Source organism: Aedes albopictus, chromosome 1, assembly GCF_035046485.1.
Source record: "Aedes albopictus strain Foshan chromosome 1, AalbF5, whole genome shotgun sequence".
Taxonomy (NCBI): domain Eukaryota; kingdom Metazoa; phylum Arthropoda; class Insecta; order Diptera; family Culicidae; genus Aedes; species Aedes albopictus.
This window is the reverse complement of record NC_085136.1, coordinates 32,425,016-32,452,481: the sequence shown is the minus strand read 5'-3', so window position 1 is coordinate 32,452,481 and position 27,466 is coordinate 32,425,016. Positions and strand designations below refer to the sequence as shown.

General features: G+C 42.2%; 1 protein-coding gene across 7 annotated transcripts in view; it reads left to right on the top strand.

Moving 5' to 3' along the window:
- Positions 1 to 27,466, top strand: part of LOC109422192 (signal transducer and transcription activator) — a 388,739-nt gene that overhangs the window by 289,834 nt on the left and 71,439 nt on the right. For 6 of the 7 annotated variants that reach the window (XM_062844331.1, XM_062844330.1, XM_062844333.1 and 3 more), the window contains 4 exons: positions 19,918 to 20,210; positions 26,047 to 27,020; positions 27,125 to 27,248; positions 27,329 to 27,452. In XM_062844331.1, coding sequence (XP_062700315.1) covers positions 20,083 to 20,210; positions 26,047 to 27,020; positions 27,125 to 27,248; positions 27,329 to 27,452 — 1,350 coding nt within the window. In that variant the 5' untranslated portion in view covers positions 19,918 to 20,082. The remainder of the gene's footprint in view (positions 1 to 19,917; positions 20,211 to 26,046; positions 27,021 to 27,124; positions 27,249 to 27,328; positions 27,453 to 27,466) is intronic. The other variant, XM_062844329.1, reaches the window with a different exon arrangement.

Sequence of the window (27,466 nt, the reverse complement as noted above, 5' to 3'; positions counted from 1 at the left end):
TGGTTCTGTGCGAAAAGGAGCGAGCAGTCGTGGAGGGTTGGTGCTGCACAGAATGCGTGGACTCTGATGAACAGCGGTTGGCTGCTACTGGGTTTGACTTTGCTATAGAGGTGTCTACTCTTTTGATTTTAATGCAATTTAGACAAGGGACCATATAACCGGTCTAACCCATTTGGCATAATGCCAGCCTTCTTGGTAAGAATTTGCATAATCCTTGTTATGCCAAATGGTCGTTATGCCAAATGGCTTTTATACCAAATGGCATTATGCCAAACAGGATTATGTCAAATGGGGTAGAGCCCCATATAGCCGGACGGGTTTGGTGGTCTAGTAGCTCTTGGTCTCTAGTAGCAACTATCATCAGACTCCAATATTCCTTTTCCTTCCCAACTGACTGCAAGGACTTGGCCGGCGCCGTTATTGATCAAAATTGTATGAGCTGCTTAACCCTTTGGAGCCGGAGGGGTCATATATGACCCCAACATAGAAACGGCTGTATAAATTCACCCATTCGATAAAACAGAACACTGTCTTCGGCGAAGTTGTTGAAAATTGAGTCCCCTATTAGGGAGAAATGGGAATATTTGTATTTGGGACTTCATTGATAACCTAGAACATCCTGAACACCATGAAAATTGGAGAAACGAAATAATTGACATACATAGTTGTTCTACAAGCAGAACTTGGAAGTGGGTCAAGTTTATACGTATTTCATTTAGCCTTCGATAAGAATATCAAAAGGTGAATTATATTCTGGGATTTTCTAGGTGTTTCATACTGTCCTATAGTGAAGTCCTTCAAATCCACAAGAATAATGTTATGTATTTTCGTCACAAACAATAGCATTGCATAACCTACTGGGATCCATGAAGCTCTTGATTTCTCAAATGTCATTTAGAGACACCACAGGGATATTCCATGTCAGCCAAACTACCTTGGAGTTCAGGACTTCAAGTCTACACTCGTACCAGTATCCATATCTGTTATACTGAGTAACACTGCATAATCAACCGCAGTCACTGGAGCAGTCTGAAATCTACTATAAATTATAAACCTTTGGTACATTCAGGGTCGTCCAAACTGTTTTATAGTGAAGTCCTTCAAATCTACAAGAATAATTTTATGTATTTTCGCCACAAATAATGGCATTGCATAACCTACTGACTAGGATACATGAAGCTCTTGACATCTATAATGTCATTTATAGACACTGTAGGGATATTCCAGGTCAGCCAAACTACCTTGGAGTTCAGAACTTCAGGTCTACACTCTTAACAGTAGCCATATCTGTTATACTGAGTAACGTTGCATAATCAACCGCAGTTACTGGAGCAACCTGAAGTCTACTAGCTTATTAGAAACCTTTGCGACATTCAGGGTCGTCCAAACTATTCTATAATGGAGTCCTTCAAATCTACAAGAAAAGCTTTATGTGTTTTCGCCATAAAAACTAGTATTGCATAATCTGCTGGGATCCGTGAAGCTCTTGAAATCTCAAACGTCATTTAGATACACTACAGGGATATTCCAAGTCAGCCAAAGTACCTTGGAGTTCAAGATTTCAAGTCTACACTCGTAACAGTATCCATATCTGTTATACTGAGTAATGCTGCATAATCAACCGCAGTGGCTGGAGCAATCTGAAGTCTATCAGCTTATAATAAACCTTTGGGACATTCAGGGTCGTCCAAACTGTTCTATAATGAAGTCCTTCAAATCTACAAAAAAAAACTTTATGTTTTTGAAATATCTTTGAAAGACACTATGGGAATGTTCCAGGTCAGCCAAATTATCTTTGAGTTCAGAACTTCAAGTCTACTCTCGTAATATCAGCTTTTTCTGGCATACTGAGTTTCGTTTCATAATCAATCACGGTGACTGGACCAACCTGAAGTTTACTATATATTATTATGAACCTTCGGGATATTGAGAGTCGTCCAAACATAATTTATTCTAACAATGAACTTGAAACTGTAATCTGTAATCCCCCTGGCATATCATGAGTCATTTCAAGATAGCTTTTTAGATATTCCAGATCAACAACACTACTCCGAAGACCATAGCTTCAATCAGGTCTACACTTGTGATAATATCTTTTGCCACTACATTAAGTAGTGTTACATAATCCACTGTACTTACCAAAGTAGTTAGAGGAACAATAAGCGTTGTTATATATTTTTAGGATATTATGGGCTTCCTTACTACTATGAAGCTTAGTTGACAAAAACAACTACTGTAACTTTCAGAAGACTTACTGAACATGATAGATTACAGCTTTTAATGAAAAAAGTTACGGTTACACCCGTAGATTTTAGGATCTAAACTCAAGAACAGTTTGGATGACATAGGATATCCTGACTGATCTGATACTGTCTATTTAACTATTCGAAGACATACTTGACATAAAAGTTTATAAATTGTAGCTTTGTATAATGAAAAAAAGTTACCGTTACACCCATAGATTTTAGGATCTAAACTCAATAATAGTTTGGATGACCTAGGATATCCTGACTGATCTGATACTGTCTATTGAACTTTCAGAAGACATACTTCACATAATAGATTACAAATTGTAGCTTTGTACAATGAAAGAAGTTACCGTTACACCCGTAGACTTTAGGATCTAAACTCAAAAACAGTTTGTATGGCCTAGGATATTGCGACTGATCAGATATCGTCTATTAACCTTTCAGAAGACTTACTTGACATGATAGATTACAATTCGTAGCTTTGTATTATTAAAGAAGTTACCGTTACACCCGTAGACTTTAAGATCTTAACTCAAGAACAGTTTGGATGACCAAGGATATCGCGATTGATCTGATACTGTCTAATAAACTTTCAGAAGACTTACTGGACATGATAGAATACAAATCGTAGCTTTGTATAATGAAAATAGTTACCGTTACACCCATAGATTTTAGGATCTAAACTCAAGAATAGTTTGGATGACCTACACGCAGAAAAATAAATCGTAAACACAGTTAAATTCTAGCTCAAATCAACCGATTTTTCAGTTTACTATAGGACAAACTGATTTCTAGTTTAAACTGAACTGTTCTATTGTTTGATAATACAAATATTTTCATTTGTCGAAATTTTTGACCGTTTGTTAAAACAAACAGAGATATGGTATTTTCAACATGAAATAATTGATTGATTCGAACGCCTGTACTTTTGCCACTAACAAACCCGGAATGTGATTGTGTTGGTGACGGCAGCAACTGCGGCAGTTCGGACATCTATTTTTAGGCCGTCGGTAAGCGGATGGAAAGAAGAACGACTAATAAAAAGACAAAAAAGGCGAAACCGATCAACTTTTTGTGGATGCTGTCGTGAGTACCTGCGCGTTATCCATCACGGCCAAAGCTGCACTTGGAAGTTGGCGTGATGGATTTGCTACACCTTCTTCGTTGTGGCGATGTTGGGGTAAGCATTTTATTGAAGTGTGAGTGCTTTCGGACCATGTTTATGGTTTTTATTTTGTTGAAACAAATGAAATTTTTAACATTATATGAAATGATGGTAATCGGTTGTTTTTATCGATAAACTCTAAATGAAAACAATTAAATATAACTTTGGAATAAGTAAATTCTCAGTTTGAAAATCAACCATGCGTTTTATTGTTTTAAACAAGCGCCATTTTTTTGCGTGTAGGATATCCTGACTGATCTGATACTGTCTATTGAACTTTCAGAAGACATACTTTACATAATAGATAACAAATTGTAGCTTTGTACAATGAAAGAAGTTACCGTTACACCCGTACACTTTGAGATCTAAACTCAAGAACAGTTTGGATGGATATCCAGAAAAAATATTCTGCATAATATTCTACCGTTTTTATGCTATTGACCACCAAAACGGATTGGGAGGGTTCGACTGAATGGGATAGTTATGCTACGGAAACGGCTAAGCGTAGACTTTGGCCAGAAAAAAAGCCTACGTGGTTTATGAACGATCCCTAAGCCAACTTCTATCTCGAATTGGCCGTCATCTTGGATATTTTGGTCACCATTTTTGGGCTCCGGACGGTTTCTGCATACCAAATTTGCACAAAATGTATGGTTTTAGAAGCTAAAACGCTTTGCTACAGCCGCCATCTTTAGTTTTGGGCCGCCATCTTAGATATTTTGGTTGTCATATTTTCTCCCTACCAAATATGCCCACATTCTGCTGTCATCTTGAGTTGTGAGCCGCCATCTTTGGTTTTGAACCGCCATCTTGAATATTCTGGTCACCATTTCGGACTCTGGATCATACCAAATATACCCATTTTGTATGACTTAAGAGCCTAAAACTCTAAAACAACCACCATCTTGAATTTTGGGCCGCCATCTTATTTTTTCGGGTATCATTTTTGGACTCATTCAATTCTCTGTCATGGTTTTTTCTTGCGCATCGTAAATTTCCAGTTTCTGATAGCAGATGCAAAATTCGAATTGATGAACAAATGGATCAGATAGTTAGTATTCTTATTAATTACTATACCTAAGTTTTGTGGTGATTGGAAGTATAACAGGGAGTTATTGTGTAATTTTGCTTCTCAGTGGAATTGGTCAGTGACAGAAAAATGAATGAATAAGTGAAAAAGTTCATTCAAAATGAATTTTATTTTGATCCTTCAGTTTGGAATTTTCAAAATTAACGTTGGTTAGACTCATTGAAAATGTTAAGCTCTGTTTAAGGACAGACTTGATAGAATCCAAAAATGGCCGCCCCAATGCCCGGCTTTGGCACCTACTCACGGTACAAATCTCTTCGTAAATAAAACCAGCGTACCTGAGCATCTTATTTTAAGATTTACTACAAGTGAGCAAGGACAGAATAATAAAATGCACTATTGTATGAAGCTTGCATTTTGAGATTTGTGCGTCTGAAGTTCAGATGCACTGTTGAAACGGGATCTTAAGACGTTTGTCCTTAAACTCCAAAAATCCCTTAAACAGCTAGCTCCCACCTTGAATTTTGAGCTGCCATATTGGATTTTGGATATTCACCATGGTCACCGGTTCTGGACTCTGGACATCTTCTCCATACCAAATATATCCATATTGCATGACTTAAGAGCCTAAATCTCCTTAAAACAACCTCCATCTTGGATTTTGGGCCGCCATCTTGGATATTCAGGACATCTTTCTCGTTCCAAATATTGCTTCGTTTTAAAGCCTTAAACTCCTTAAAACAGCCGCCTCTTCTTGTTGTGGGCCACCATCTTGGATTTTAGGACGCCATCTTGAATGTTTGGCTGACATCGGTGGTTTCCATGTGGTTTCCATTGATGATTTCCGCATCATATTCGTCAACCATGCTAATGTTTACAAAATTAGGCGCAATTTGATGTGTCGCATGATATAATTTGGTGCAATTTTACATATGATTAGTTCACCGGTACTGGTCTGGATTACTAAAATGCCCTTAACTCCGGAACGCCTTGACCAATCCGCACCATTTTCAATAGCAAACAATGAGGTAAAATTCCGGTTCGATTCTAGCTATAATCCGTAAAATCCATCAACGGGAAAAGCCCTAAAAGTGAGTAGTTATTTTGTGAGTAAATGAGTGAGCCTGTTGATATGCGAATGTGTGGGTAAATGAGTGAGTAAATGAGTTAGTGAGTGATATAGTCACTTAATGTAATTCAATGATTTAGTAAGTTGATGAGTGGATAATGTAGTAAGTAAGAGTGGGCTAATTTATTGATTAGTAAATGAGTTGATAAGTGAGTGCGCAGGTGAGTCAGTGAATGAGTATGTTGTTGAGCGAGTGAGTGAATCAACTACACACCGAATTTTTTTCACCGAATCTCGGCAATTTTTCTTGCTTTTTACCGAGATTGGCACCGCCGAGCGCTCAGCCAACTCGTTTTTCAACGAGATCTCAGCAATCGTTTTGTTTGTTTGCTGAGGTTCAGGAAATGTTTTACCGGAATTCAGCTAACAAACGTCATTTTTTAACGAGATTCGGTATAAATAATTGCTGAGACACGGCGGTGCCGGAGTTTGCCGAGCTCATCTTAGTGTGTAATGAGTTAATTAATTAGTGAGTGAGTGAGCCAGTTAGTGAGCGCATGTGTGAGTAAATGAGCGAGGTAGTGAGTGATGTAATGAGTTAACAAGTTAATGAGTGAGTGAGTGAGTGAGTGAGTGAGTAGTGTGATTAAAGAAGTTAGTAAGTGACTCACCTCAATTCATGTGCCTCATTTACCAAGCCACTGTGTGAGTAAGTGAGTGGAAATGTAGGCAAATTAGTGAGCCAGTGAGACAATTAGTGGGTAAGCGTATGTGTACGTAAATGATACCAACTCATTTACACTCACTCATCAATCCACTCACTCACAAAAAGTCACTAACTAAGCTCTGTCACTAATTACTTCATTCGCTTTCCTAATCACTCGTTCACCAACATTTACTGACCAATTCACTTACATTTCCATTCACTCTCTCACCAATTCACTCATAAGCGCACACATTTTCTAACTCAACACCGACTTACTAACTCACCAACTGAATAACTCATCCTACTAACAGAACAAAGAAAAACTCATTCACAAGGAGAAAGTTCAAAGTTCCATCACACGAGTGGATTGGTGATACGACCGAACGCCAATTACTAATTGAAGAAGACAAGAGGAGAATAGCTGCCGCCTACGAAATTGCAGTAGACTTAGGATTTTACAATAGCTTTGTAAAACGTTCTACGTCGGCTCCGTAAAGTGTAGCACACGCCTGAGCCTTATGAATGAACAAGCTTGAATAAAAACTCGCCAACATATGCGGCGAACGGCATTCCTTACACAACAACAAATGGGCACCGAGACCTTTTGATAAAGCCTAAACACATGAACATGAACTGTGTTCATGTCCAAAAATGTTGAAGGTCACCCATAAACTCTCGCGAATATTGGCTTTAAGATCTACAACCATAACCAACGCATTGCTGTTACATAAATGATACGGTGCAACATCCTTCAGGTCCATAAGGCATAGTTCGGTAGAGAATTAACCCTAAAAGGGATACCTTCATGGCCTCAGTTTCGTCACCTCGCTGAGTGTGTTCCATCAAAGACGAGCTCTGAAAGGCGCCTGGGGTCCAATGGACCCCAGGTATCCCTTTTATGGTTAAAGATGTTCTAGACTCTCCGCGAGTGAAGGCCGTGCGATCTACATACGTTTTCAATGAGATTTTGTTACACTATTGGTGTGATGCAACATCCGCCCGACAGGTCCATGGAGCATGGTAGTGCAGTGAACTAGTTTTCAAAGATGCTCTAGGTTATCCAAGAGCGTCCACGAGTTGAGGCTTTATGATCTGTGTGCGTAATCGATGGATTGTTGTTACATTACTTTCACGGTGCAATATCTACAGGTCCATAAAGCATTGTTCTGTAAAGAACTAGTTTCCAATGATGTTCTTGGTCCTTCAAGAACTTTCGTGATTAAAGGACATAAGATCTACAATTGAACTGTTGTTACATTGCTGATATCGTGCAACATTCTAGAGGTCCATTGAGCATTGTTCTGTAAACAACTAAAATGAAAAAGAAGTTCTTGGTCCTCCAAGAGCTTCCGCTAGTAAATATCTTAAGATCTACAAGCGTAATCGATGAATTGTTGTTACATAACCGATGCGGTTAAACGCCCTACAGATCCATGGAACATGGTTCTATAAAGAACTCATTTCCAAAGATGCTCTAGGGACTTCAAAAACGTCCGCGAGTTAAGGCCTTAAGGCCAACGTCTTACAGGTCCATGGAGCGTTGTTCTGCAAAGAACTAATTTCTAAAGATGTTCTAGGTCTTCCGAGAACTTCTACGAGTGAATACCTTAAGATCCACAAGCGCATCGATTGATTGATGTTACATTACCAATACGGTGCCACATCTCACAGGTCCACGGAACATTGTTTTGAAAATAACTAATTTCTAAACATGGTCTAGGGCTCCCAAAAGCTTCCGCGTGTAAAGGCCTTTAGATCGGCAAATTCAATCAAAGGTTTGTTGTTACACAATTGATACGGTGCAACTTGCAACATCCTGCAGGTTCATAGAGCATTGTGCTGAAAATTTTCAAATACATTCTAGATTCTCCAAGAACTCCCACGAGTAAAGACCTTAAGATCTACAAGGGCAATCAATAGGTTGTTGTTACAATACTCCAAGAACTCCCACGAGTAAAGGCCTTAAGATCTACAAGGGCAATCAATAGTTGCTACAATACTGATGCGGTGCAACATCCTAATGTTCCACGGATCATTGTTCTGTAAAGAACTCCAAGAACTTTCGCGAGTAAATGCCTTACGTTCTACAAGCGTAATCAATGGATTGTTGTTATATTACTGATACGGTGCAATACCTACAAAACCATGGAGCATTGTGCTGAGGGCATTTAATTTCCAAGGATATTCTAGATCCCCCAAGAACTTCCTCGAGTGAAGGCCTTAAGATCTACATGTGTAATTATTAGATTGTTGTTACATTACTGATACGATGCAGCATCCTACAGGTCCATAGAGTATTGTTCTGCAAAAAACTAATTTCCAAAGATGATCTAGGTCATCTAAGAACTTCCGCGAGTACAGGCCTTAGATCTACAGGCGTAAACAATAGATTGTTGTTACATTACTGATGCGAAGCAACATCCTGAAGGTCAATGCAGCAGGGATTGAATCTAGGACCATCTGTATTCTGTTCAGAAGCGGTAGCCATCAGGCCACCAACCTCGTCATGAGTTTTGTTTTACAACTACAACAGCACGATTTTAAAATAAAATGTCAGCCCCGAACCAACCCTATTCCATCCGTCCACACGCAGTCAATGAACAGAGAGCGCGGGGGTTTCTCGTTTACTTGGTGGTCAGCACTTTTACCGTCATTACAGAACCTTGCAGCGCTGGCTGCATGCCGCACTGACCGGCAATGACGACGGCCGGCTTGCACTAGCCTGCAGCGAGACGGTTTTAAAACCGGCAAACACCCGTCGTCGTACCAAAAAAGGGCGAACGTCGACGTCGTCGTCTGACCGCCACTGAAGTGGAAGGAAGGAGGAATGCAAATAAAAACAATTCCAGTAGCTGCTGATCGTCGTCGTGGTCGCCGTCGTCTGCAGAAAAAAAACTGTACGGACCAGCAAATCCGCATCAACAAGAAGACGTTCGCACAGCAAATGACCAAGAAATATGCTGTAACTGATCGCAATTAATTACTGCATGATTTTCCTCGGAACCGGGGCGAGACAGAGAAGGACCGCGCCAGCTACGTGCGAAATGCGACCTTACTTGTTTCCTTGCACTTGATGATTGAGTACACAATGCAGAAGTCGCTTGGCGAGTGGCTAGAGCCACGCCGGCCGGTTCTGGTGAATATTAGGGGGGAAGGGACTATGACAGCGGAGCAGAAGAACCGTTCCGATGATGATGAGCTAAGGTATTTTCCGTTCCCCCGTTCGAGGGTCGGAATAGTCGAAGTCGATGTGTGGTGGTTAATGATCTTCCTCGTTTGGGCACCAGTAGCGCAACGTGCTGAATGGATGACTGCCCATGCGACTGCTAGGTGTGAGTTTTTAGGGTTTAGTTGAGTTGCACTTTTTTCCTGGATCAGGTGATCGTTCGGCTGATCGGGGGGGTTTAACTGAGTCAGCATAAGACCCCAAGGGTCTGTAATAGTGTTCACTCACTTATGTATCTTAAGAACTCCTGGAGGTTCATAGGGTCAACTTAAAAGATCTCCAACCTGGCTCGCTTTACCCTTGACCCTAGTTCCTCAGCCCCTAGGTCTGCCTCTGCTGCGATGCCCTGTCGGATTCCAATCTAGCGCTTGCCTGCAGATTTCTTCTCCTCCCTTTCGTAGTGTGTGACCTACCTCCATTTACGTTCGAATTTCTGTTGATATCGGTTTCTGATGGTATCCCCGATGAAGCTCAGTATTCGAGATCGGGTTTTGTGAGGCCACCAAGCCCGAATTATGACCACAGACATTATTGGTTGATAAAAACCTGTACTTTCTGTGTAATTCTTTAATGATTGGGTTCTCGCAAAAACGTTCCTCTCAGTTAATAATTGTAGAAGCGCACATAGAACACTTAGCTGAGGAGCAGACTTTGTCCCAGTTGGGACGTTACGACAAGAACCAGAAGAACCAGAATCATACTCTTAAGGTATTGCTACAAAAGTGTCTCGATAACAAACATGCCTCGCTTTATATTCCTTCTATTTTTCCAAAAATGCGACAGTCGTAAATACATCTGTGATGTTGTCATATACCAATTTATGTTTCTATCCGATGACAACGCCATGCTCCGTGTTGCAAAACGCCGCAAGATAATCAATGTGGTGAAAAGCTTTTTGCTATTTTCGTCCTTTTTCGTGCGACGATGTTAGAGGTGGAAGGTTGGGTAACGAATGGACAGGTTGACAGTTCGCTCGGTTAAGAATAGGTACTGACAACGCTTATCACGCGTAGTTCATACGACATCTCTAATGCCAATCGTTGTGAACTCAGTTACAGAATAGCTCTATTCAAAGATTTAGGTAATATGAGTTAAACAGTTGCGGTTACTGTCATTGAATGATAAATGAGCAGGACATCGCTACTGTAGTAGTCTTGTGACACCGAAACCTACTGAACTATTGTAATAAGAAAGATTTTGCTTATATCAAATCTCGTCAGTACCAAATCCGTTTAAATTGGTTTAGATATTTCTCTCATGACGTCAGTCTGCAGAACCACGCTCCGCCCCATTTCTTATCGTTCCACAGAAGGCCCAGTTATGTACATGTACACAGTGCCTAGCAGTGCGATGCACGATCTTCGCCACGCTCCTCCGGGTGCGATAAATGAGGCAGCAGAAGAGGTATCATGTTAACACGCGTGGAACGCGCATTCTGCGGCTTTCTCTCTTCGCGCGACCACATAGGTAGTCAAACTACCTACATACACCTGTTCCTTGGCAGCGCAGCGTCGTCGTCGTCGTCGTCGTCGTCGTTCTTCTATCTTTAAAGGTAAACTTATCTCTCTTCATTTGGATACCGCCGCCGCCAGTCAGTAAGCTGTTGGTTTCTGCAAGTCTTTTTTTTTTTGTTGTCTTCCAGAATAGAGAGGCACTGGCGGTAGCGATGACTGAGTGATGTGTTGGTTACCCGAGCAAAGTCCAACAACAAAATGATAGCAAATCGAAAACATGATTTGTAATCAGCAGCAAATTGATATCACATTTTGATATCAGATTGTCTTGATTCAATTTGATTTCAAATTTTGATTTCGTTTTGCTGTCACTTCAACTTATTATAAATATTAAAGCTTTTAAGTAATTTTAAAACTTCTGGGCGACCTTGTATAATACAACTAATGCTATACCATTAGTGCAATTAACATATTGCATTTAAGTTTTCACATCATTCGAAAAACTATACATTTAACGGTTTTTCCATTTTTTCGCACTGATAGCAAAAACAGTAATCAATTTGATATCACTGATGGCAGGAATTGTTTTCAACTTGCTGTTACGGGAACATTTTTCTGCTCTCGTTTTTGATGTTTTAACCGTTAAAACGACCAAAATGACAACAACCTGAGTTATCATAATTTGCAATATCACAACATCAAAATTAGTTTTCAATTTGCTGTCAAGCTTTGCTCGGGTAGGCAGGCATAAACAATTGAAATTTGATCACCTTTCTTCGGCGTTCTCCGAGTGTAAACAGTACTGTATTCCGCTTTGGTTACCTGCCGCCCTTTATGTAGGTACTACAAGTCAGAAATCGAATTAAAGTAAAATTATATCGATATATCTAAGTCGAAGAAGTACCATTTGCAATAGTAAGTTGTTAGGCCAATGTTTGACGTTTCAAGCAAGTGCACAGATCTACCCATTCAATTGTTCAATTGTTCTACCGATAATATTCATCTCGCTCGAAGAGCAAATAAATTGGACGGATTTGGTGTAAACATAAGAAACGAGTTAAATACTTCCTTGAAACTTGATGGGCTACAGCTCGTGGCGGCGGTGAGTCTACGCCTAGGGTGGGGCTTAATATTTCCCTAAGTGAAATGTACATTTGTTGTGCTCTGGAGTAATCGAGCATCTTGAGATATCATCTGTCTCTTATTGATGACCTACATTTAGGTCATTTCGGGCACTGATATTAACTAACAGAGACATCAAAGTGTAGACGTCTCATAAGAAAATTTTATTCAGGATGCCCCTTTAGGATTAGAAATTCCTAGATAAAACTCAAGCTATGAAAGCAACTAATGCTGCGAACAAAAGGCAAACAGTCAGAAAAAATACGAATACAGGATTTGACTGATGGACCAACAACAATTATAAAACCTCCTCATCCTGGATTCGGAAATTGTTATCCACTAGGGTAACAGAGCAAAATTTGTTCTGTGTTGTGTATGTTCGTTTTTGACGTCCTAATTTATTATGCATTTGTAGTGTTCCACTACAATATGTTATATTTTAATATGTATTTATAGTGCTTCATTATATTTTTATAATATGCTTTACGTTTTAAGTAAGTGCACAGATCTACCACCGTTCCAATTGTTCTACCGATAATGTTCATCTCGCTCGAGAAGCAAATAAAATGGCCGGATTTGATGTAAACATAAGAAACGAGTTGAATACTCGCTTGATACTTGATGGGCTTCAACTCGTAGTGGTCAGTCTACGTCCAATATTTATTTTTATTTATTTATTCTGTTTCGTCAAACAACGTAGACTAGTACATATACATACATACAGTTTTTGTTTCATTTCTTAAAGCTATAGTACATATTGTTAATAAAATACATATAAGAAAATATATAAATAGTGTATGCTGGTGGATGTGTGTATAATTTGTGCTTTTTACAGTGTATCAAACAATTGTCCGTACAGCAATTTTTTGGTCAAAATATTTTTTCATTCAAATAATCATAACTTTTTTATACGTTAATCAAAAACGCTGAAATTTTGACCAAGCATGAATCATATATTAAAGCTCCATTGGTAAAATTTTGAGCGAGATCGGATAAGTTTTCTGAAAGTTATAGAACTTTTAGAAAAACTTAAAGGATTTTTGAACACATATTTAAAACATTATATCTCAGTGTGTACTCGATGAAACTTTTTAAATTTTTTTTGTGTTACAGCTGATACCTAAAGCTTTCATATGCAGGAACTTCAGAGGTTTTATATTCACTACAAAAAATATGAAAAATGTGCTTATGCAGTTGACGATATTTAAAAATTTACCATATTTTGCACATACAATCTGCCAAACGTTTTCCACTAATAAAAGTATATTAACTGAATGAAAAATACATAGGACCTACTATTCATATGTAGTTTAGTAGGTCCTGTATAAAAATATTACATTAAGAGAGTTTAAAAACGCTGCAAACACTTGGCACTTTTATTGATCAAAATGTGGTAAATTTCCAAAGGACACTCTGAACATATACATATTTTTCATATTTTTTGTAGTGAATATAAAACCTCAAACAAAGCTGCATATGAAAGCATTAGGTATAAGGTGTATCATAGAAAAAATTTAAAAAGTTTCATCGAGTACATATTGAGATACAATGTTTTAAAAATGTGTACAAAAATCTTGTAAGTTTTACTAAAACTTCTATAACTTTCAGAAAACTTATTCGACCCCGCCCAAAATTTCACCAATGGAGCTTTGATATATGGTTCATGATTGATAAAAATTTAAGCGTATTTGATTGATGTATAAAAAAGTTATGATCATTTGAATGAAAAATTATTTTGACCAAAAAATTACTGTACGGACAATTGTTTGATACACTGTAAATATTTTAAGTACTGCTACTGATGTTATTTCTTATAGTGTTAAAATATTTCTTTAAATTATGCCGCGACATAGTTAAGTCAATAGTTTCACAGTGTTGATTATAAATGTTCATGATTTGATTCAAAGGTTCATTTTTGGCATAGTTTGTGCGACTATGGGTAGTTTTAAACAAGTGTCGATTTCGCAATTGCCGTGAGGGTATGTAAAAGTTTAATTTTGATAAGATTGCAGTTGAATCAATTCGCTGCGAAACGATGTCGTTAACAAATAAAACCATTGCAGTTTCACGACGCTGTTTCAGTGTTTGAATATTGATAAGCCTACAGGGCGCTTCATAAGATGGAAGAGGAAATGTGGTCCAACCTAATTTTCATGCTCTTAGAATAGAAATTACTTTTGTACTGATTCTATTCGATCGATATGCTTACTTTGAAATGGGGACCAGACAATGTTACAATATTCCAGAATTGACCTAACATAGGCAACATATAATGTTTTTATTGTGTAGGGGTCGTCAAAATTAAAGCTAAAGCGTTTTATGAAGCCAAGCATGTTATTTGCCCTATGTATAATGGTATTGTAGTGGTCATTGAAATTAAGTTTAGAATCTAAGATTACTCCTAAATCCCTAACTCTACTACATTTTTCCACATACTGATCTCCTAAGGAAATTGATATGTTTGGTGTGTTTCGTTTTCTGCTGAATGATATTAAATTACACTTTTTGATGTTTAATTGTAGTAGGTTTTTCGAACACCATGTGTGGAATATGCGAATTTCATTCTGAAATATGTTGATGTCTTCTTGATTCCTTATTTCCATATATAGTTTCATATCGTCGGCATAAATAAGCACTTTTGTTTTCTTCAGGATGAAGGAAATGTCGTTAATGTAAAGAATAAATAAAAGAGGGCCCAGATGGGAACCTTGAGGCACTCCTGAAGTGACTTGAATGGGATGTGATGTTTTTCCTTTGACTTTTATTATTTGTTGGCGGTTTGTAAGGTACGATTCAAGCCATTTAAGAAGTCGGGGTTCTATATCCATTTTTTGCAATTTGAAGAGTAGCATTGGAATATCAATGCGGTCGAATGCCTTGCTAAAGTCAGTGTAAAGAGCTTCTACGTGATTGCCATTATCCATTGCAGTCAATGAAAAGTTAATGAATTCCAATAAATTTGTAGCGGTTGAGCGCCCTTTATAGAATCCATGTTGCATGTACGTTATTCTATTCTTAATTTGAGCAAATATATTTTTATTGATTATTGCTTCGAATAATTTAGGAATGCACGAGATAATGGCAATTCCACGGTAATTACGTATGTCAGATTTTGTGCCAGATTTGAAAATAGGTACCAAAAAAGAGCTTTTCCATGATTTGGGGAAGATACCTGTTTCGAGAGATTTTTTAAATAGCCAAAATAGTGGCGTGGTGAACTCCATAGCTAGATTCTTCAAAAATACTGGAGGAAGACCGTCGGGTCCAGCACCTTTAGAAGCATCTAAATTTTTAAGTGCGTTCAAGATTACGTGTACCGTCACTTCATTGTGAGTTATATCCACAGGAAATTCAGGGATACATTCAAAAAAGTCTCGGTCACGGTCATGATCTGAAAAGGTGGTGTAAATTTCTTGGAAAAATGATGCAAATAGGTTGCATATTTCGTCTGGATTGTTTCCTACGTGTTCATCAAGATTCATAGAAGATGGAAAATTGTCAGATTTAAGATTAGTTTTTACGTAATTGAAGAAATTTTTAGGGCAAGACTTTATTTCATTTTCAGTTTTGGCATTGTACTCTTCAAATGCGGTGTCAATGGCAAAATTTAGTTGATTAGCAATGTCTAAATATTTTTCAAAATTTTCATCGCAATTATTTTTTTTTGTAAATTTTATGCGCTTTCTGTTTGCGATTTTTCAAAATTTTTGTTTGTTTATTATACCAGACGGGATATTTAAAATTGACATTAATACTGCAGTCACTTCGACTGGTCTCGGTCACTTTAGAGTAAGGTGGGGCAAAAATTCGACCTTAGTTGAAAATTCAACTTTTTTCAAGAAATCGAAGCAGACAAAAATAAATGAATACCGTGTGGTGATTCTACCATCCATGAGCTAAAAAATTGCTGAACAAAGTTACGCCAAATGTCTTTGCAATTTTGAGTTACAACACTTTTTGTATGTGTGTGTCAAATTCGAACTCTTATTGCCCCACCACTGGGCCAAAAGTTCGAATCTAGTGTTTGTAGTATTTCGCTAACCGTAGCACACTATTTCGACACTTTGGTAATCTGAATACCTAAAACCAATTAATACTGAAATACACTTTTTAAGTTCGATCTGGATTTTACCCAAATCAGTGTTAAATTTACTACACCAAAAATTAGTAGTTTTCCGCCAAATTCAGATCAAACAACTTTTTTTTTCAACTTTGATCGAATTTTCTCACTAATTTCATTATTTTTAGAGATAATATGTACATTTTTCAGAATTTTAGGTTTTTACCTAAAATTGCTACATGACTCGAACTCTTGCCCCACAATTCGAACTTCTGCCCCACTATGTGTAAAATATGATTTCCAAATTTTTTTTTGCAAAAAGTTACACATGCTAAAGCATCTTCAAAATATACCTAGTTACGCCCCAAAATAAAATATCGAATTCGATTTCATTACAATTCTATTCCATGCGTTAGAAGGACCATCGAATATTACAATTTTTTGATCAAAAACCAACATTTTGTCATAGCTTTTCGAAATATTGATCAATTTTCATAATTTTTGAAGTGAAAGACTCTTTTTCAAAAAGGCTTCCAACAACTTTGACACCCGAAAGAAATAATTTCAATTGAGCTCAAAAACTTAAAAAAAAAAACTCTTGCTTGACTTTACTCTACAAACAATTGACCTGAAAGAACTCTGAGAAAAATCTAGAAATATTCCTTATCCGAAGAACGAAATAATTGATATACCAGCCTTCGTCAAGAACATCAAGAGGTGTTTTATATTCTGGGATGTTCTAGGTGTTCCAAACTGTACTATAGTGAAGTCCTTCAAATCTACAAGAATAATTTTATGTATTTTCGCTGCAAGTAATAGCATTGCTTAATCTACTGGGATCCGTGAAGCTCATGACATCTACAATATCATTTATAGACATTACAGGGATATTCCAGGTCAGCCAAACTACTTTGGAGTTCAGAACTTCAGGCCTACACTCGTAACAGTGGCCATATCTGTTATACTGAGTAACGTTGCATAATCAACCGCAGTTACTGGAGCAACCTGTTTAATATAAACCTTTGGGACATTTAGGATCGTCCAAACTGTTCTATAATAAAGTCCTTCAAATCTACAAGAAAAATTTTATGTGTTACCGCCATAAATAATAGTATTGCATAATCTTTTGGGATCCGAGAGGCTCTTGGAATCTCAAATGTCATTTAAAGACACTATGGGAATGTTCCAGAACAGCCAAACTATCTTGGAATTCAGAACTTCAGGTCTACACTCCTAAAAACGCTGCCGGGGCCCGTGGCGTAGTTGGTCACACGTTCGATTCATATGCGGATGGTCATGGGTTTGATTCCCAGCCCCGGCACTTGCAATTTTTCGTCAGTTGCTCTTCCCCCGAGAGCGGCTGACATTGACCCTCTTCTGAGCCTACGGCTCAAACGGACCCGGATACCTGGACATCGGCGAACTGCAACTCATAATGGACCCCCAATCGGACTGGAAAAGGAACAACATCCACCCATCCACATCCTCGTGCTCTTCATTCTACCATTAACAGAGTAGAACAGTGAAAGAAGCACGCAGGCAACCAGTTTAATATAGATGAATAGAATAGAGTACATCTAGGCGCTGTACCAAGTCTAAGTGCAGCTGTCAATTGTTATCGCTCACGTAGTGCCCAAGTGGACAATAGAGCTGTAAATTAGATTAAGTGATTAAGAATAAAAATAATACACTCCTAAAATCAGCTATATTTGACACACTTAGTAACGTTTCATAATCAATCGCGGGGACTGGACCAACCTGAATATAATTATGAACCTTTGGGACATTGAGAATCGTTCAAACTATCCTGAAGTTCAGCTCTTGATGGTAACAGTAGTTATTCTCACAATAAACTTTAAATTCAAACTGTAATCTGTAATCCCCCTGTATATCATGAGTCATTTCAAGATAGTTTTGAGATATTCCAGATCAACAGCATTACTCCGGAGACCATACCTTCAGGTCTACACTTGTGATAATAGCTTTTGCCCCTACGTTAAGGACAAACGTCTTAAAATCCCGCTTCAACAGTGCATCAGTACTTCAGATTCACAAATCTCAAGAAGCAAACTTCAAAAAACAGTGCATTTCATTATTCTATTCTTGCTCACTTGTAATAAGCTTAAAATAAAAAGCTCAGGGGCGCTGGTTTTCTTTACGGTGAGATTTGTGCTTCCGAAGTCGTGAGAACGTGTCAAAGTCGGACATTGTGGCGGCCATTTTGGGATTCTGACAAGTCTGTCCTTAAGTAGTGTTACATAATCCACTCTACTTACCAAAATAGTTAGAGAAACAATAAGCGTTGTTATACATTTTTGGAATATTATGGGCTCCCTTACTGTTATGAAGCTTAGTTGATAAAAATATTCACTGTTACATGAGGCGATTTCGTTTCAGATAGTAATGTTACACAATATTTTTTTTTATATAATTTAGCTATGTCGTAGCCTCTGGTTGTATTCTGTGAGCTCCAGTAAGTATAACAGATGAAGATTAACCTGGGCTTGTTAGGGGAATATCTGTAAATAAAAAAAATCGCGTTAAGTACTGTTCCTTTGAATTCCACTAAGAATTTGCATCCTTTGACAGATACGTATTTCGACCTCAACTGTAAGGTCATCTTCAGTGTCTTGTACTTGACTCGACTTCTTAAGTATAACAGATTATGCAACATAACATTATATAGCCAAAACAGAATCTTCAATTGCTGTAGATGCTAGATATTAAACATCATAATAGTCGCGGCTGATTTTATGATGTCCATTGAACATTTAGAAAATTTATTGGACATAATAGATTACAAATTGTAGCTTTGTATATTGAAGGAAGCTACCGTTACACCCATAGACTTAAGAATCTAAACTCAAGAACAGTTTGGATGACCTAGGATATCTCGACAGATCTGATACTGTCTATTGAACTTTCAGAAGACTGAAGATGCCGGTTAATTCCAAGAAGCTATCTCATTGGTTTCTTGTGTCCAATCATGACACGTAATTTGTTTCATTGCAATTTGAATATTAGCTAAAACTAACAATATTAAAATAACCTTAAATTGTTCTTCCTACGACTTCTGTAGAACACGTATATCCAAAACCCAACATATTTGCATTCTTTCCTTTTGTGACAATAAATGGCACCCGCTTTCAAAAGGAAAGCACTTTCCTCCGGACGCTGGAACCCTATAGCGTGGTCCTTCTTCTCAGCCCCATTAATAATTTGTATCCTTATGAAAGGCAGAAAATGGGCATTAAAGAGCCGCCGCCAGATGGGGTGGTGGGAGACAGACTGTTGAAAGCCCGAAAGTGGCAAACTGTGAAATGAGCAAACCCATTTGGTGTGTTTCCGTCGTTTCTTGGTTAGCAAAAAAGAAAAGGGAAACAAATAATAATAATTTCATTAGAAAAGTTTTACCGGACCCCGAAGCTGAAGGGGAAAACTCGCCAACAACAACGTCACTATATCTACTACTGGTGGAAGAGAATGAGTTACTGCCGTCGTATTTCCACACTGCTTTAGTGGACGACAGAGTCCGCTTTTCCGTAATTAATTATACACGAGGATTGAGGAGAGTTTTACTTCCCGGCTATATTGACTTGCTTTGGTCATCGTGTTTCATCGGAAGCTTTTGTTTTTACTGAATTCCAAATGAGATTAATCCGTATTGGCAGGATCAACGAGAGAGCGGGACGGGAGTGAGAGAGCTACCCAACGGAATTCCTAACTAGATGGATCCGAGCTTCCGACAACAAGGGGGATTATCCTGTCTTAGCTTTACGCGCGAAACTTTCCACTACTAATTTTAGATTTTCTTTTCCACTTGCTTCCACTTCCAGATTGATCGCACAGTAGCACCCCGACGAATCCCACTTGGTTGGGGTGGCAACTACACGGAGGAGGAGGATACGTTAGATTAATTGACTAGTAGCAGCAGTAGTAGTGGTAGCGAGGAGCCAGTAGTCGTTGGTTTCGGACACGTATACGCAAAACTTCCCGCGGAGATGTCGCTGTGGGCTCGCGTCAACCAGCTGCCACAGCCCGTCCTCGAGCAGATCCGGTACATCTATGGCAACAGTTTTCCCATCGAGGTGCGGCATTACCTGGCGGAATGGATCGAGGACCGATTGTTGTAAGTTGAGCGGATATTTTAATGATGATTATAGAATAGGGTCTAAAAAAAGGCATCTGAGGTGCTTCGAAATCTTGAAACAAGATCTGGAGAAGAATTGCGAAGCAATCCTGCTGAGAATTCCAATATAATCTAGAAAAGGGTTACAGAAAACATGCCAAAGATATCCTCGGAATCTTGACTAGGATTCCCTCGAAACCCTGACTAGGATTCCCTCGGAATCCTGACTAGGATTCCCTCGGAATCCTGACTAGGATTCCCTCGGAATCCTGACGAGGATTCCCTCGGAATCCTGACGAGGATTCCCTCGGAATCCTGACGAGGATTCTCTCGGAATCCTGACTAGGATTCCCTCGGAATTCTGACTAGGATTCCCTCGGAATCCGGACTAGGATTCCCTCGGAATCCGGACTAGGATTCCCTCGGAATCCGGACTAGGATTCCCTCGGAATCCGGACTAGGATTCCCTCGGAATCCGGACTAGGATTCCCTCGGAATCCGGACTAGGATTCCCTCGGAATCCGGACTAGGATTCCCTCGGAATCCGGACTAGGATTCCCTCGGAATCCGGACTAGGATTCCCTCGGAATCCGGACTAGGATTCCCTCGTAATCCAGACTAGGATTCCCTCGGAATCCGGACTAGGATTCCCTCGGAATCCGGACTAGGATTCCCTCGGAATCCGGACTAGGATTCCCTCGGAATCCGGACTAGGATTCCCTCGGAATCCGGACTAGGATTCCCTCGGAATCCGGACTAGGATTCCCTCGGAATCCGGACTAGGATTCCCTCGGAATCCGGACTAGGATTCCCTCGGAATCCGGACTAGGATTCCCTCGGAATCCGGACTAGGATTCCCTCGGAATCCGGACTAGGATTCCCTCGGAATCCGGACTAGGATTCTCTCGGAATCCGGACTAGGTTTCCCTCGGAATTCTGACTAGGATTCCCTCGGAATCCTGTCGAGGATTCCCTCTGGAATCCTGTCGAGGATTCCCTCGGAATCCTGACGAGGATTCCCTCGGAATCCTGACTAGGATTCCCTTCGGAATCCTGACGAGGATTCCCTCGGAATCCTGACTAGGATTCCCTTCGGAATCCTGACGAGGATTCCCTCGGAATCCTGACGAGGATTCCCTCGGAATCCTGACGAGGATTCCCTTCGGAATCCTGACGAGGATTCCCTCGGAATCCTGACGAGGATTCCCTCGGAATCCTGACGAGGATTCCCTCGGAATCCTGACGAGGATTCCCTCGGAATCCTGACTAGGATTCCCTCGGAATCCTGACTAGGATTCCCTCGGAATCCTGACTAGGATTCCCTCGGAATCCTGACTAGGATTCCCTCGGAATCCTGACTAGGATTCCCTCGGAATCCTGACTAGGATTCCCTCGGAATCCTGACTAGGATTCCCTCGGAATCCTGACTAGGATTCCCTCGGAATCCTGACTAGGATTCCCTCGGAATCCTGACTAGGATTCCCTCGGAATCCTGACTAGGATTCCCTCGGAATCCTGACTAGGATTCCCTCGGAATCCTGACTACGATTCCCTCGGAATCCTGACTAGGATTCCCTTGGAATCCTGACTAGGATTCCCTCGGAATCCTGACTAGGATTCCCTCGGAATCCTGACTAGGATTCCCTCGGAATCCTGACTAGGATTCCCTCGGAATCCGGTCTAGGATTCCCTCGGAATCCGGACTAGGATTCCCTCGGAATCCGGACTAGGATTCCCTCGGAATCCGGACTAGGATTCCCTCGGAATCCGGACTAGGATTCCCTCGGAATCCGGACTAGGATTCCCTCGGAATCCGGACTAGGATTCCCTCGGAATCCGGACTAGGATTCCCTCGGAATCCGGACTAGGATTCCCTCGGAATCCGGACTAGGATTCCCTCGGAATCCGGACTAGGATTTCCTCGGAATCCAGACTAGGATTCCCTCGGAATCCGGACTAGGATTCCCTCGGAATCCGGACTAGGATTCCCTTTGGAATCCGGACTAGGATTCCCTCGGAATCTGGACTAGGATTCCCTCGGAATCCGGACTAGGATTCCCTCGGAATCCGGACTAGGATTCCCTCGGAATCCGGACTAGGATTCCCTCGGAATCCGGACTAGGATTCCCTCGGAATCCGGACTAGGATACCCTCGGAATCCGGACTAGGATTCCCTCGGAATCCGGACTAGGATTCCCTCGAAATCCGGACTAGGATTCCCTCGGAATCCGGACTAGGATTCCCTCGGAATCCGGACTAGGATTCCCTCGGAATCCGGACTAGGATTCCCTCGGAATCCGGACTAGGATTCCCTCGGAATCCGGACTAGGATTCCCTCGGAATCCGGACTAGGATTCCCTCGGAATCCGGACTAGGATTCCCCCGGAATCCGGACTAGGATTCCCCCGGAATCCGGACTAGGATTCCCCCGGAATCCGGACTAGGATTCCCCCGGAATCCGGACTAGGATTCCCCCGGAATCCGGACTAGGATTCCCCCGGAATCCTGACTAGGATTCCCCCGGAATCCTGACTAGGATTCCCCCGGAATCCTGACTAGGATTCCCCCGGAATCCTGACTAGGATTCCCCCGGAATCCTGACTAGGATTCCCCCGGAATCCTGACTAGGATTCCCCCGGAATCCTGACTAGGATTCCCCCGAAATCCTGACTAGGATTCCCCCGGAATCCTGACTAGGATTTCCCCGGAATCCTGACGAGGATTCCCACGAAATCCTGACGAGGTTTCCCTCGGAATCCTGACAAGGATTCCCTCGGAATACCGTCAAGGGTTCCACCGGAATTCTGACAAGGATTCCGTCGGAATCCTGACGAGGATTCTCTCGGAATCCCGACAAGGATTCCCTCGGAATACCGTCAAGGATTCCACCGGAATTCCGACAAGGATTCCCTCGGAATCCTGACGAGGATTCCGACAGAGTCCTGACGAGGATTCCCACGGAATCCTGATGAGGATTCCCACGGAATCCTGACGAGGTTTCACTCGGAATCCTGACAAGGATTCCCTCGGAATCCCGACAAGGATTTCCTCGGAATACCGTCAAGGGTTCCACCGGAATTCCGACTAGGATTCCCTCGGAATCCTGACGAGGATTCTCACGGAATCCTGATGAGGATTCCCACGCAATCCTGACGAGGATTCCCACGCAATCCTGACGAGGATTCCCACGAAATCCTGACGAGGATTTTCACGGAATCCTGACGAGGTTTCCCTCGGAATCCTGACAAGGATTCCCTTGAAATCCCGACAAGGACTCCCTCGGAATACCGTCAAGGGTTCCATCGGAATTCTGACAAGGATTCCCTCGGAATCCTGTCGAGGATTCCGACAGAGTCCTGACGAGGATTCCCACGGAATCCTGACGAGGATTTTCACGGAATCCTGACGAGGATTCCCACGGAATCCAGACGAGGATTCCCACGGAATCCAGACGAGGATTCCCACGGAATCCTGTCGAGGATTCCTACGGAATCCATACGAGGATTCCCACGGAATCCAGACGAGGATTCCCACGGAATCTTGACAAGGATTACCACGGAATCCTAACGAGGATTCCCACGGAATCCTGACGAGGATTCTCACGGAATCCTGACGAGGATTCCCACGGAATCCTGACGAGGATTCCCTCGGAATCCTGACAAGGATTCCCTCGGAATCCTGACAAGGATTCCCTCGGAATCCTGACAAGGATTCCCTCGGAATCCTGACAAGGATTCCCTCGGAATCCTGACAAGGATTCCCTCGGAATCCTGACAAGGATTCCCTCGGAATCCTGACAAGGATTCCCTCGGAATCCTGACAAGGATTCCCTCGGAATCCTGACAAGGATTCCCTCGGAATCCTGACAAGGATTCCCTCGGAATCCTGACAAGGATTCCCTCGGAATCCTGACAAGGATTCCCTCGGAATCCTGACAAGGATTCCCTCGGAATCCTGACAAGGATTCCCTCGGAATCCTGACAAGGATTCCCTCGGAATCCTGACAAGGATTCCCTCGGAATCCTGACAAGGATTCCCTCGGAATCCTGACAAGGATTCCCTCGGAATCCTGACAAGGATTCCCTCGGAATCCTGACAAGGATTCCCTCGGAATCCTGACAAGGATTCCCTCGGAATCCTGACAAGGATTCCCTCGGAATCCTGACAAGGATTCCCTCGGAATCCTGACAAGGATTCCCTCGGAATCCTGACAAGGATTCCCTCGGAATCCTGACAAGGATTCCCTCGGAATCCTGACAAGGATTCCCTCGGAATCCTGACAAGGATTCCCTCGGAATCCTGACAAGGATTCCCTCGGAATCCTGACAAGGATTCCCTCGGAATCCTGACAAGGATTCCCTCGGAATCCTGACAAGGATTCCCTCGGAATCCTGACAAGGATTCCCTCGGAATCCTGACAAGGATTCCCTCGGAATCCTGACAAGGATTCCCTCGGAATCCTGACAAGGATTCCCTCGGAATCCTGACAAGGATTCCCTCGGAATCCTGACAAGGATTCCCTCGGAATCCTGACAAGGATTCCCTCGGAATCCTGACAAGGATTCCCTAGGAATCCTGACAAGGATTCCCTAGGAATCCTGACAAGGATTCCCTCGGAACCCTGACAAGGATTCCCTCGGAACCCTGACAAGGATTCCCTCGGAATCCTGACAAGGATTCCCTCGGAATCCTGACAAGGATTCCCTCGGAACCCTGACAAGGATTCCCTCGGAATCCTGACAAGGATTCCCTCGGAATCCTGACAAGGATTCCCTCGGAATCCTGACAAGGATTCCCTCGGAATCCTGACAAGGATTTCCTCGGAATCCTGACAAAGATTTCCTCGGAATCCTGACGAGGATTCCCACGGAATCCTGACGAGGATTCCCACGGAATCCTGACGAGGATTCCCACGGAATCCTGACAAGGATTTCCTCGGAATCCTGACAAGGATTTCCTCGGAATCCTGACAAAGATTTCCTCGGAATCCTGACGAGGATTTGTGCAGAATCCCGACGAGAATTCCCTCGGAATACCGTCAAGGATTCCCTCGGAATACCGTCAAGAATTCCCACGGAATCCTGACGAGGATTCCCACGGAATCTTGACGAGGAGTTCTGCAGAATCCTGACAAGGATTTCCTCGGAATACCGTCAAGGATTCCACCGGAATTCCGACAAGGATTCCCTCGGAATCCTGACGAGGATTCCCACGAAATCTTGACGAGGATTCCCACAGAGTCCTGACGAGGATTCCCACGGAATCCTGACGAGGATTTTCACGGAATCCTGACGAGGATTCCCACGGAATCCTGACGAGGATTCCCACGGAATCCTGACGAGGATTCCCACGGAATCTTGACGAGGAATCCGACAAGGATTCCCTCGAAATACCGTCAAAGATTCCCTCGGAATTCTGACGAGAATTTCTGCAGAATCCCGACAAGGATTCCCTCGGAATTCCGACAAAGATTCCCTCGGAATCCTGACGAGGATTCCCTCTGGAATCCTGACGAGGATTCCCTCTGGAATCCTGACGAGGATTCCCTCTGGAATCCTGACGAGGATTCCCTCTGGAATCCTGACGAGGATTCCCTCTGGAATACTGACGAGGATTCCCTCTGGAATCCTGACGAGGATTCCCTCTGGAATCCTGACTAGGATTCCCTCTGGAATCTTGACAAGGATTCCCTCTGAAATCTTGACAAGGATTCCCTCTAGAATCCCGAGAAGGATTTTCCCTTGAATCCTGAGAAACCTAGGGCAGGATTCGACAAAAATTCCGAGATGTCCTGTACTGGACTAAGATTTTCGCCTTGTTTCTTCCCCCCTCACAGAAACGTCCCTGTCTACCAGCATGAACAGGACAGCGCCTACGAACAGGAGGCCGCCACCTTCCTCAATCAGCTAATCAACGAACTCGAGCGGACGGCCATCAACCTGCCAGAGGACAACGTCACCGGTCGGATCCGCCTGAACGAATCAGCTCGCAACTTCCGGCAGCTGTTTTCGCACAATCCCGTCCAACTGTACTCACATCTGATCAACTGCCTGCAGCGGGAACGGCAGTGCATAGCCTACCCGGAGGAATGCGTCAACGTGCAGGATCCGGAAATCGCCGAAGTCATCAACGGGCTCCAGCAGCTGCAGATGCTGGTACGGGCCAACGAGAATGATAACCGAAACTTGGTGAAAGACTACGAGCACCTGCTCCTAGAGATCCACGAAATCACCAAGAACAAAGCACAGATGGAGGGCATCGATAACGCTCAGCTGCGGGAACACGCCCGAGCAGCCCTGGCCCAGCAGGAACGGAACGTAAACGAAACAGTCACCCTCATCACCGGAAAACGTCTGAACTTGGTCGACAACTTCCGCAAAACCATCCAGCTGACTTCACAAGTGCAGGAAAAAGTCCTACACAAGTACCTGACACAGTGGAAGATCAACCAGGGCTTCGCCGGCAACGGAGCGTCCGGCATGAGCGCCAGCAATCTGGACACCATCCAGGCGTGGTGCGAGAACCTAGCCGAAATCATCTGGAACACCAAGGACCAGATCCGGCTGGCGATGAAAAACAAATCCAAGCTCAACATCGAGGAACCCAACTTGCCCGACTTCCTGCCCCAGTCGCTCGTCGAAGTGACCAATCTGCTGAAGTCCCTCATCACGACGACCTTCATCATCGAGAAGCAGCCACCGCAGGTGATGAAGACCAACACCCGGTTCGCGGCAACCGTCCGACTGCTGATCGGCAACACGCTCAACATCCGCATGAGCAACCCCTTGGTTCGGGTTTCGATCATTTCAGGTAAGCCGCGCTTTCTCCGGTCCACTGAACCGTGCGCAAAATTGATTGACTTTCGATTGTTTTCCTTTTGTTTTTCCAATTTCCCGATCATCCTCTCGGAACAGAAGCACAAGCACAGGCCACGCAGCAGTCCAACAAAGCGTCGGAGCAGTCGTGCGGAGAGATCATGAATAATACAGGAAACCTAGAGTACAACGAAACCACCAAGCAGTTGTCGGTTAGTTTTAGGTGAGTTGAGGTTCGAGTTATCGGACAGACGGGGACTCACACTAATGAGGTTGTTTTTCCCTTGCGTTTCCGAATTGTAGAAATATGCAACTGAAGAAAATCAAGCGAGCGGAAAAGAAGGGCACCGAGAGCGTGATGGATGAGAAGTTTGCCCTGCTGTTCCAGTCCAGCTTCGCCGTCGGACATGGCGATTTGGTGTTTTCGGTAAGTACATATTC